The 12,270-nt window shown below is 47.6% G+C and overlaps 1 protein-coding gene across 1 annotated transcript in view; it reads right to left on the reverse strand.

Moving 5' to 3' along the window:
* Positions 1 to 12,270, reverse strand: part of LOC311000213 (nck-associated protein 5-like) — a gene marked incomplete at its 5' end in the record, with an annotated part of 121,476 nt that overhangs the window by 13,703 nt on the left and 95,503 nt on the right. Inside the window, 6 exons of the mRNA XM_083990866.1 lie at positions 933 to 1,038; positions 1,671 to 5,254; positions 5,362 to 5,550; positions 6,528 to 6,632; positions 11,592 to 11,711; positions 11,903 to 11,941. Coding sequence (XP_083846992.1) covers positions 933 to 1,038; positions 1,671 to 5,254; positions 5,362 to 5,550; positions 6,528 to 6,632; positions 11,592 to 11,711; positions 11,903 to 11,941 — 4,143 coding nt within the window. The remainder of the gene's footprint in view (positions 1 to 932; positions 1,039 to 1,670; positions 5,255 to 5,361; positions 5,551 to 6,527; positions 6,633 to 11,591; positions 11,712 to 11,902; positions 11,942 to 12,270) is intronic.

Raw genomic sequence — 12,270 nt, forward strand, 5'->3', positions numbered from 1 at the left:
AAAATGTTATAATTTGCACTTAATGGAGGGAGTATTTTAAAGCTTCCAGATGAATAAGTACTGTAAGACTCTGACATTGTGAGATCTGTTTTAAGTTTTGTTCAAAAAGAAGGTAATGTGAGGTAATTGTAATCATTTCGTGTCTTTCTTTAATTGGGTTATTTAAAGAAATGATTTTAAGGGTGGTGCAAGAGGGGCTTGTAGGTCATAAAGAGTGGCTCTTTTGTTGCATTTCTGTGGGGAGGGAAGGCTTGGAGGATGGTATTAAATAGCTGCTTTCAGCGCCTGTGATAAGCAGCTCCTCTGTGTTATCGAAATCCCACATCATCTGGAGTCTCTTTTTGTCATTCTCTTCCTCCATCCAGCCCCCTCTTCCCCTTGCTTCCCGTTTTTCTTTATCATACTTATTTTAAGGCTCTCTCTCTCGCACGCACGCTCTCTCCATCATTTTCTGGTTCTTTTTCTTTTTCACTGACAGATAATAAAAAATAAAACCCGAAAGGTCGTAATTTTACCAAGTGCAGAGATATGATTTAAAGAATCAAGCTGCTGAGAGAGGCCTAATTATCGCTTGTATTACATGCATGGCCTGATGGCCGTCTCAATGAGAGATACAGTTTATAAAACCTCCAGCCTGTGGAAACAACAACAGCGGCGGCGGCCTGGGCTGATAATGAAAAAGTGGGCGATGAATTGCAGGCTGAGTCAGAACACAATGTGAATCAATAGGCAGCCTTGAGGGGGATATGATGCTGAAGAGGCGGCCGTGTTGTGGATGTGTTTGTGAACACGTCCATATACAGTTCAAATGCTGGAACCTGTGGGAATTTGCACGTATGTGTCGACAGCTCGTCCAATCACAGTCGGAGACAAGCAGACGTCACTGAAAAAATAAGTAAATAAAGTGAGTGGTGGAGTGTTTGCAAACTTACAGCGGTATCTGGACAGATCTCCATATCTCCCTTCATTTCACTGTGTTTCTTGGGCGTGGAGATCCCAGGCGGCGACGCAGCCACGGAGCCGCCCTTCAGAGCCGACCTGCCGGAGAAACCGGGAAATAAGATGTGATCTGTTTTTATGTCCGGCCGCGCCGTTCCTCCTTTATCAACTTGGCAGGTAGAAGGTGAACCTGCTGATAAACGGCACTGACCTGCTCCTTAACCTCAGAAAGAACATGCAAACATACGTATACATGTGCAGAAAGACTAACCGTCGCATTTCTAACAACCTCTCGAGTCGCTGTTTGCAGGAACGTCTGGATAAACATCTGTGAGTTGTGATTTGAAGTGGCAAATCAATGGAGTGGGAGTCACGAAATGTGGCTGAGAGCTGCTTTAGCTGGAGTGTGTTGACTATGTGTTTGTGTGTGTGTGTGTGTTGATGCCGGACCAAGAACATCTCCTGCTCACTGGAGTGGAGTCATAACTCAAACAGACAGCTGCTGTTTGTGCCGTTTATTTATCACTTTCTCTCAACACACAGGTTTTTAACGCGGCGACGGCTCATGTTTAATTTACTAGAACAACCAATTAGTTTTAATGTGTCGATGCGTTAAATAGCAAGACAACTCTGGCAGGGCGTAGTGACGGGAAGCAATCAGCATCGCATCCGATCAATTAAGGATAATTCATTCTTGACGGTCTTGATGACAAAGACGGTGTTTAACCCACCTGCCGAGGAGCTCCTTCACAAACTGGTCCTTGCCGATGAACGCCGTGCTGCACTGGATCTGAGTGGCGATCTGACCCATCTGGTTGTTGCAGTGGTCCATGATGGAGCTCAGCTTGTTGTTCACCTCGGACAGGTTCGCCGCCTCCTGGACGTCCTTCTGCTGGCTCTCGCTCTTCCTCTTCTCCTTCTTCTTGTCCGTCTTCGTCTGCTTGCCTCCGAGCACCGATCCGATCTTCAGCTCTTTCTTCTCCTCTTTTTTCTCTTTGGGGGAGTCTGTTTTTTTGCCGCTCAGCGCCGGGAGTTTGCTCTTCCGGAGGCCGAACCAGTTGGCCAGAGAGGGCCCGGTCTTCTGTTTGGCCTCGCTGACCTTCTCCTGTTCTTGACACTTCTGCAAATTCTGCTCTATTCCCATCATGACTTTCTCCTCGATGGTGCAGACTGTGGAGCCGCTTTTTTTCTCGTCTGTATCTGCGGGTTTGTTTGGCGAGTCCGTCTGAGCTTTGACTTCCCTGCTGAAGTCTGGCTCAGTAGCGCCGGTTGCTACGCCTCCTGTCTCCCGCGCTTGGTTCTCCGGGCTGTAGACGCAGGAGGCCGGAGGCTGAAACTGCGGATGAGAGGCGACCTTCGCCGGTTTACGAATGTTTTTCAAACCAGTCCGGTCGCTGATGGGCAAGCTCCGCGCCTCCTTTTGAGACGGTGATGTGATTGCCTCTCCTTTAGAGCCTGATTTAGCAGTTCTCTCAGGAAGGACGTTATGGCTGTTTGACCCCGTCATGCCTCCATATTGGCTGAGTCTGGAAGAATGGACAGGGCTCTCTGCTACTGCAACACTGGGAACCTCCAGGGAGCTCTGTCTGGACAGGGAGTTCCCCCTCTCACCTGAGTTGGTGATGATCTGCGTTCGGATCTTCCCGGGTCCGTCCAGAGTGTTGATGTTGGGCTTGTCCATGTAGTTGGTGCTGAAACTCTGGCTGCGAGCTTTGGCTCCGTTCATCCCCAAGGCCGGCTTTAGATGAGGTTTGGTAGAAACAGATATGGATCTGGAGAAAAGTTGACTACTTCTTTTCCCCTTATCGCTAAGGACCCCCTCCTCTGGTAACACAGCAGCGTGAGCCTCCTCCTCCAGTAACCGACACTGGACCTCGCTCTCTCCCTCTGTCACGGACATCTTGGGTGGTGGGTCGATGCTGTACTCTGGCTGCAGGCCGTCACACTGGGTGGAAGCATTCAAAGTGACGGTCTCTTTGGAGACCGAGTTGATATGATCTTTCTCCTGCTTGCCCGGTATGGAGGGGCTGTTCTTGTGGCTGGGGGGAGATTTCAGAAACGCCTTGAACCCCATCGGGATGCGAGTCTTTGAGGCTTTTTCCGCCGCGTTCGGGGACATCATGACCGAGCCGGGCGGGCTGATGACAGCTTTCCCGCTCTGCGGCTCCGTTTTACCTTGAGGGGAGTCCTGAAGCGTTACAGGTAAACTAACAGACGTCTTCTGCACCGACTGGTGGACATTTTCATGGGTGGATCCTCTTTTATTTGCAAAGGAGGTCTGGAGCGAGGACCCTCTGAGGGCGCTGTAGGGAGGGGGGACATTCTTTGAGCTTTTAGGTGCATTTTCAGGTTCGGGAGCACACCCTGAGTTTGCGGGAGGGAGGTAGTCTTTCGTGGTCATTCGCTTGGAAGTGCCTTTAGTAGATGTCTGAGTCGCAGCGGGGGACTTTTGAAGGTGCTGACTGGTTTTGTCGACCAGTTTCTGAGGTGCAAGTGCAGTCCCGTAGCCTGCATCCAGGTCTAAACAGTCTTTATCCTTGATGGGTAGTGTCGTTTGCATATTTGGTACAAGTGAGGTGTGGTAACTCGGGGGAGGGCCCCTCACAGTGGTCGGCGTGGATGGTTGAGCTACCCCTGTTTTATGTGCTTGAGGCGACCCTTCGTAGTTTGGTCTGATCAGTAAGGAGGTGGTGCGGCCGGGGGGAGGGGGCGGAGACGGGGACCTGAGTTTATTTTTGCTGGTTTCACAGTGTTTGTCTCTGGTGGGCTGCTCGCCGTTGTCAGCGTACTCCAGCTGCCTCCTCGGGAGGTGTGGGGAGCCGGAGGAGGAGGAGCCTTTGCTCCAGTCGGCCCGGCCGGGAAGCTTGGAGTTCACCGCCCTCGGGCTCTGGGAGCAGCTTCCCGCCTTAATGAACCTGGACATTTTAACCGTAGGAGAGGAGGGGGATTTCTCCTGGCCGGAGGGTCCTGAGTTTCCACCGTTGCTTTGCTCGGTGGTGGAGCCCTTTGACAATCTGAGCGGGGACGCGGAAGGTTTGTTGCGACCAGGAATCTTTGAACCGCCGGACTTGGGCGCGGTGGAATCATTCAAAGGAGGGATTGAGTGACCTTTGTTAGCTCGGCTGCTGGGAGGTTTAATCAGCTTCCTCTGTGGAGTCAGCTGCATCGACAGCCTCTCTGCGCTTCCCTCCCTGCTGTTGCTCGTCTTGCTCGTCCTCATCTGATATTCCGACGGCTTCTCCGGGGATTCCAGCACCGTGTAGTTTCTCGTGTTTGCCGACTTTTGCCTCGTCGGCCTCTCTTGGGGCACCAGCTCCGTGTAGTCGGGAACTGCTTTGCCAGTTGGAACGTCACTCCGAGACCCGGCGCCCGCTGCGAGTTTCTGAGCACAGAGTTCAATCGGCTCTCCTTCCGCGTCAAATATTGCCAAAATGCTTTCCTCGGACTGAGTGCATTGGGTGGCTTTGGGCTCCTTAATGAGGCTGAAGGGCCGGGGCCTCCCGTCCGCCGACTGGGTGCGCCCCTGGTCTCTTCGCAGCCACTGCGGCGCCGGCAGCTTGGCCGAATCCCTCGACGGCCTCTTGGAGTCCCTCTCCGCTCGCTGCTCCGGTGGCTGGATGAAGGACATTCGCTGGACGACGCTGGACTCGGACTTGAGCTCCTCCGGATCGTCCACGTCGGAGAGGTGGGTGATTGGCTGCTTTATTGGTTTAGAAAAAGCGGACGTGCGCCCTCCCTCGGGGAGAAAACTGTTGATAAAACTCATGAGTTTCTCTGGACGCTCTTTTGAGTCGTAGCCAGGCGGCGGTTTCATCGCCACCAGACCTGAGCTACCATCACCTCCTTCTCCTCCTCCTCCTCCTCCTCCTCCTCCACTGTCCTGTGTTCCCTCCCAGCTACATAAACTTTCTGAGATGCTGTGGGAGCGCCTCTTACAGTAAAACCAGCCGTCCTTGGTGGGGATGTTATCTCCACGACTGGAATGTGCCAATTCGTCGTCAGCATCATCCGAGTCGTAGGAGAACTTCTTGCCCCCAGCGAGCGAACCTCTCTGCGCGGGGCCGGGCTTGGAAACCCCTTTGGCCCCGCTCTTGACACCCAGGGAGTAGATGCCCTCGTTGGAGTTCATGCAGTCCGACTTGGAGACCTTGGAGGAGCAAGAGGAGCTCCTGTGTCTCCTCCTCTGGAGCTTCCTCAGTCCCTCCAGGATGTGGCTCTCCTTGCGCCTGGTGGGCAGCTGCTCCTCCAGCGGGGCGCAGATGTTACTCGGGGCCGACGAACCGAGACTCAGCCTCTTCTCCCAGGTCAGCGACGACTGCAGGGCGGAGAGGAACAGCGCATCAACCTCACATTTGAGTTACTACGTGCTGGATTGGAGTTTTACAGAGTGGTGGGTGGTGTTTTTTTGTGTTTTTTTTTTACCATTTTTCCACAGGAGCGTCCGTCGTTCCAGGTGTACGAGCCGCTGGAGAATTCACTGCAAGCGCTGGACAGGGAGAGCTCGCTGCTGCTGCAGCTGCTGCGTGGGTAAACAGGCGCAGCCACCGTCAGACTCAGCTGGCTCAGACACTTGGCCACAGGTAGACCCGCCTTCCCATTCAACTGGACCTCCTGTTGGACACAGACAGAGATAGGAGAGGTCACAATACAGAGGGATGATGGATAAATGAGATGCCACTCCAAGAATGTGATGATTTTTTAACTTGTGCTTTTTTTTTTTCATTAATCATTAAGAGAATTTGATGTTAGGAAGTGTTGCGGATCTAATTGCTATCTCGCTGTTGATTTTTTGATGCAAGATATTTGAGAAGGACATGACACTCCAATCAAAGATTGTTAAGTTTCTTAAACAGCTAAAGCAATGTAGTCTGCAAACTTAAAAAAAAAAAAATCAATCAAATTTCCATGTGCAGACACCGCAAAGCAGCAGATGTTTATCCAATTTGCATCTCGCTGCAGAGGATTTCACTGTGCAAATAAATTATCCCAAAGTTGTGCGAGGCGACATCATGAGAAACATGAGATATTCGTGCGGTGTAAGTGTCACTTGTGTGCGTCACTTAGCCGGACCCATTTACTGAGATGTGGTGCTTTTGCACATTTAGATAACAAGACGATTTATAATTCACACCGTGGCCATTATTATTTCATTTCCTCCCTCTTCTTCCACTTTCGCAGCGCACATTAGAGTTTATCAGGTGGCATTCTCTGGGGGGGTAAAAGGGTAAAAGAATGGAGCAAACTCATTTTCAGCGCTTAATGCATAATACATAAGATGAGTAATGTACCACAGTGTCCTATGGAGTCATTTTTACTGACGATGAGTCCCAATCGATGCTTTTCTGGTAATATGACAAGGATTTATTCCTTTTAGTGCCGAGTGATACTGCCAGCTCTTCCTGCTGAGGGCAGAGGAGGGGTCACGGCTTCAGATTGTTAGGTCTGTATTTTAATATCTTGTAATGATTTCTTGAGGGGGGTGGGTTATGCTACCTGGACGAATTACATGGCTGGAAAAAAAAAAGCACATTGTCTTCTCCCAAAGAAGATACAGTACATTGCCCCCCTGTGTTTCCCATTAAGCTTACATTAGACGGAAAGTCCATGTTCCTGGAAAGTAAGAAGGCCTTGCTCCTCTCAGGCTCCAGGAGCAAATCTGCCGCAGACAGATCCATGATCCGAGAGTGGAGCTTCTGAAAAGAGGGAAAAGGACACGCCGTGGTGAGTTTTGACTTGAGGGATTTCAGGAAATTAAAATGAAGCATGGTGAATGATCTGAGACCGGCTCAACAACAGAGTGCTGGTGAGATTTTTATCAGTACTTTGCACGGTTCACGGGGTCATGGTACATTTTTTTGTTGCTGTGGCGTCTCAGCAATACACAGTTTTCTTTTTCAATTTTAAAGCCTTTTAGCACTCACAGTAAATCTCCTGAATTTGAAGTCTCTAATGTTAAAATGCTTTTGAAATATAAAAATCTAATAAAAAGTAACAATTATTCAAATTTGCAGCCAAGCCTCAGCACAGTATGTTGCAGCAGAGAGATATTTTGCCCGTTAGGTTCCCTTCAGTGGCGCCACACAGAGCCCAGATTCACTGCTCAAAGTCATTAATGTCACTGACCGGAAAAAACTAATGTGAATATGAAATAATTGCATCAGGGAGTAAGGGATTCCTTTGATTTTCTTTTTTTCTTTTTTTTTTTTAATTCATACGCTCGTCTGCAGACTCTGCTGGCATTCGACTCATTTGTACTTAAGAGGGGAGGATACAAAACCAAATACATTTCCATGTTCTAATCTCAGAGCTTAATTACACTGGATTCCCTGTGTGTGCTCAAATTAACCTAAACTGGAAAATATGCTGGAACAAAACACTTGATTTTTAGACGGTATTTCCTGCCAAGCCACTTGCAGAATTTAAATCTACGTATGAATAATATACTGTATATTGATACAGATAGATACAGACCAAATTTCTGTTTCCTGATATGTGTCAGGTTTTCTTTACTGTTAAAATGAAATGCACTTTTCACGCTGCATCCTGCAATAGGAAAAATTTCTATCAAGAAAATTGCATGTTATAAAAGCGAGTCACTATCAGCAAATGGAAAACCAACTGCTCTAATTTTTTCATCAATGTCATAAACATTTCCAAATAACAACAGGTAGATTCCTCAATTTTACTGCCTTCCATAAAACTCCTGCTGACAGTTTGTATTGACTTTTTGTGCCGTGACAGACGTCCTCTGTACATTTTGTTGGGAAAAAAAAGAGAGAGAGAACAGACTGAAAACAGCTCCTAATGATACCAGAATTTAACAGCTTCTTTTGTCTCCGAAGAACAAACAAACCTGCGTCACTTTGCCTGTGGCCAAAACATAACCATCCTACGTTTTTTCTCTCCAACTTTCAGCCAAACATCCAAGCACCTTTCAAAAGGTGCCTTAGAAAAAGATCAATGCCTAATATCAATGCTTTTCACCACTGAGATAAAGAAAATAATTCTTTACTATTTTTAGAATTTAAAAAAATACCTCAATCTCCAATACCCCCACACACAGTGCTTTGTACCCCCACTTGATTTGCTTCAAAGGCAGTTGAAGAATAGAGGATTTCTCAGTTTTGCCTTTTCCACAATTTGGACTTACAGCACTTTAAAGTCTCATAAATGACTCCAACAAAAAATGACGTATTGTAAAAGCATTTCTTCAAAATGAATGATGATTCTAAGGTGGATCTGTGTGATTTTAGTTACAGTAGTCTGGACTCAAAGCGCCAGATGGCTTCTCAACCCGGTTTTGAAGTCATGAAATTGAAATTTGTGCAGCTTTGATTCCCCCGCATCCCTGCACCTCCCCGCTGTCCACACGGGATGGGAGTGGCTGAGGTGTCACAGGAGGCTCTGATCTTATCGTAGGGTGCAGGATTTCACCTCCTCAGCATCCTCATCAACGATTCAGTCAATAGTGTCAGAGGGTCACCGGGGAGGGGAGAGGAGGGGGGGATAGTTGAAGGAAACGGTGGATGACAAGGGCGGAGTATGCACTTCTTGAACTTTTTTCAGCGTCAAGGCCAAGATCAAAGTCAAAAATGTTACTTACAAAGTTCCCATTAATGCAGGGCCGACGGTAATGTATCATGCGACGCTTGGCCTTTTATTAACTGTTAGATAATGTCTGGGATGATGACATTAATCTTGGAGAAGCTTCATGTGTTGTGTTGGAGAAAAAAAAGCAAGAGGAGAGGCTCTCTGCTTTTGTTCTTTGTTGTTTTTGGTTTGACGCCGGTCGTATTTCAACATGATGAATATCATCATCCCCAGAATAGCAGCAAAAAAAATGAGGGTATTGGCACTCACTGTCAAAAACATGTCGGGCTCAAACACGCCCACAAATACACACAGCATATGGTCGAGCAGTCAAATCGGTTCATCCATACATACATGTGTCTCATCACTACAGCTTTTCCTAAAGCTCCGGCAAGTCGGCAACACACAGCTCGCTAAACCATCCAGGATATGAGACAAAGGCTCGGCTGTGATATCAAAAGTAATACGACAAGAGTAAGGTGAGATATATGGAGCTGTATTCAAAAGCAGCCATTCAGTATCTGAAAAGCTCCACTCTGTAGGAGCTGTCATTGAAATGGATTCTTCAAAAGTGGTGTAATTTGTTTGAATTTAAGCTTTTCCCCCTGCAGAAACACTTGGCTGAAGGCTATTGAGGCTGTGGCTGTTTGACTATACAATATAATGAGGTCATGGCATTCATGCTGTGTCCTTTGGGCTTTCAGGTATCACGGGAAACACCGAGCATCTGTCCCCACATAATGGGCAACTCAATTGCCACTTGCCTGTCATACTTGATAAGCAGCATGAGAGGATGGGAGTGATTTTCCTTTGGTTTGAGAGGAGAACTGTCATTTTTATTTTCTATATGTGATGGAAACGAAATGGAAAATGAAAACGTGGCATTTGGCCGAAATCAAACCGGGAGCAGCTGAAGGCGGTGCAGGTGCTCGGGTGGCGCAGTTACCATCAAGCGCGCTGCGGTTCTTTATCAGAGGAACTCAAGATGCCCACAGGGGAACGAGAGAACGTTTAATTACTGATAAGCAAAAGGTCCAGAGCTTGATGGGAAATAATAGACTCATAGTGGTGATTAATACTCTCTGAGCTTCAGGCTCAAGAAGCAAAAAAACAAAAAAACAACAAAATGAAACTCAGTCTGGTCATTTTTAAATTTTCAATCAGCTTAAAAGAAATAGATACAGAATTTGATACATAATATGCAATCAATATGTACTGTAGCTGCAGCTAGTTTAGCTTAGCATCAAGACCTGGATAGATGCATCCAGTTCCTGTGATGTGGGTACAGTAAATGTGTTTTTTCTCGCAGCTCTCCCACACAAGACTGGAGCGGCGTGATCACATGATGATTAATTCTCACACTGAATCACCAGCTGATGGAGAAAATGCCACTACCAAATAACGGGCGGGCAGGCAAATCATTTTCTGGTGGGAAAAACCGACATGCACGCACACATCCCCAGAGCTCCAGTCCACACCACACTCACTACCTTTACTTCTGCCACATTAAGAGATTTATTTCCTTTTGACAAGCCTCACACATACACATCAGCAGCTGACATAGTATAATCCAGCGCTGGTTTCTTTTCAGCTGAATCACCATTGATGGGGGAAAAAAACACCTTAAGTCTCAGCTGAATGCCAATAAGATACAGCTCTATCATATGTCTTCGTGCCTTATAGTTCACTTCTCTGACTAGATAGCACCCCGCCCTCGGTGGAATCATCAATATCCCCCTTCAAGCTTTTATCTCGCAATTTCATTTGACGATGTTCCAGTTTGTCCAATAATGACATTGGAAGTAGCTGAAACTGACAGAGAGCTCTACAACACACCCAGAGCTGTGTTATAGCTCTCTTTCCTGTTTTTTTTCTAATTCCATTGACTCCGTTTCTGCCACTTCTTATTTGGCTCTTAGTTTTTCACCTCGACCTCCTTACCGGCACTCGGCGCCGACGCTCTCTCATCTTTCTCCATTTTCAGCGTGCCGTCCTTCCCCGCTTATCTACCCTTGCTTGCCTCCTCTCTTTTCATCCCCATTTCTGTCTTCTCATCTCCTCTGGGTGGACTGATGGCTCATTTTCCTTCTTTTTTAGTGGCGGCTTGCTATTTTCATATTGTCAGTGAGGGGCCCTGTGGCGATTTCCACAATTATGCGAAATCCTACTTTCCATGCTGACTCTTTTGTTCTGCAATGCTCTATCACAGTCTTTGGATGGATGGATGGATGGATGGATGGGAGAAGCTCACGGCTGCAGGTTTGAACTGTTTCTGCAGCTGCACCTTGAAAACTCAAGCTGACGCGGACACTTAAAGAGTAAATTGGTGTTTTCCGGAGGACCAGGCAGATGAACTGAGCCACTTCAGATGAGAGAATGTGGGTTTAGAGGAGAAGTTAACTACAGTGATCACTGTCTGATAGTTGTCTGATAGACTGGATAGTCGCCGGTTCACATCTTCTGTGTTCTGGAGGATGAGAGGGTAGCAAATCATCCCAGAAGATTATAGTTCAAGCGCTGCAAAGAGCTGGTTTTAAGGAGCTTCATTCACACCCCAGTGCACCTACAGGATCCTCGGTGCATGCATGAATCCTCTACTTGAAACTATAAAAACATCAAATATGCACACTCGGACTGAACCAAGATGCTTGATAAACCTTAACGTCTACAAGGGATTTGTGCTTTAAGACCAGCAGCACTTTCTTTATCTCCGCTTCGAAACACACTAAGAATATCAGAGGAGAACATTTTAATAGCAAGCCAGATGAAAAACAACATCAAATGCTCGGTTGGAGGAGCCGCTGCTTCATTTGCAAAGCGAAGCGAGTGCAGGGGAGGCAGGTTTACAACAGTGGGCAGAGCAGACATGAAAAAAAACAAAAACCCAGAGCTTTGCAGGGTCTGGTTCAGTTTGAGTCAGTGGATCTCTCTCCTCTCGGCACCGTTCTGACTAAACACCTTCACCTACACTAATTCTCCCGCTTCCACAGCTTCTGCAGTGAAACTTAAAAAAAAGGGGGGGGGGGGGGGGGTGAAACATCTGTGTGGGCAGCGTACGGTACCTGGAGGAGCAGGTCTGACGCAGGTTTGATCCTCTGCTGGAACAAAACGCTCAGCGCCCGGTTCTGCTGCTCCAGGTCGAAGACTCTGGTCCGCAGCTTCAGACATTCCTCTCTCAGATCCTGAGTCAGGAGAAAACACACAAAAAGAGACCGGTCACTATGTGTTGACAACTCTGTCTAACTGTCCTTGTTGTTGTAACTACGGTGGCCCTGAGAGCTCAATGTGCTGCAACTTAAGAAAACACACCCAGCCAATCGATTAGTAAGGATAAAGTTGCTGAAATGGTTTCCATGGAAATGAAGAGACATACCTTCTGGGTGAGCAGCGCCTGCACGACTTGATTGGCAACCTTAAACAGAGAGAAAGAAGAGAAGGCGTTATTGAATGTAATGAGTCTCCTGTCGACACACACACACATAAACAAACAATTGTCTTTTTCACTATTCAACTCTCACTTCCTGATGGAGGTATCGACAGCGGCCGGTTGCCGTGGCGGCCGGTCTAAGTGCCGGGGCCTCGGTCTCAGACCGCGACGCCCGACGGAGGAGCAGCTCGGATTACTTCTCATTGATTGCTCATTAATACCGTGTGAAGCCACATCGGCTCTTTTGAGTGCGCTCGCTCTGGCTTTATTGAATGAGGAGAGCTGGGAGTAGATGTGGTGAAATGAGCCCTGCA

This window comes from Trachurus trachurus, assembly GCF_905171665.1.
Source record: "Trachurus trachurus genome assembly, chromosome: 2".
NCBI lineage: Eukaryota > Metazoa > Chordata > Actinopteri > Carangiformes > Carangidae > Trachurus > Trachurus trachurus.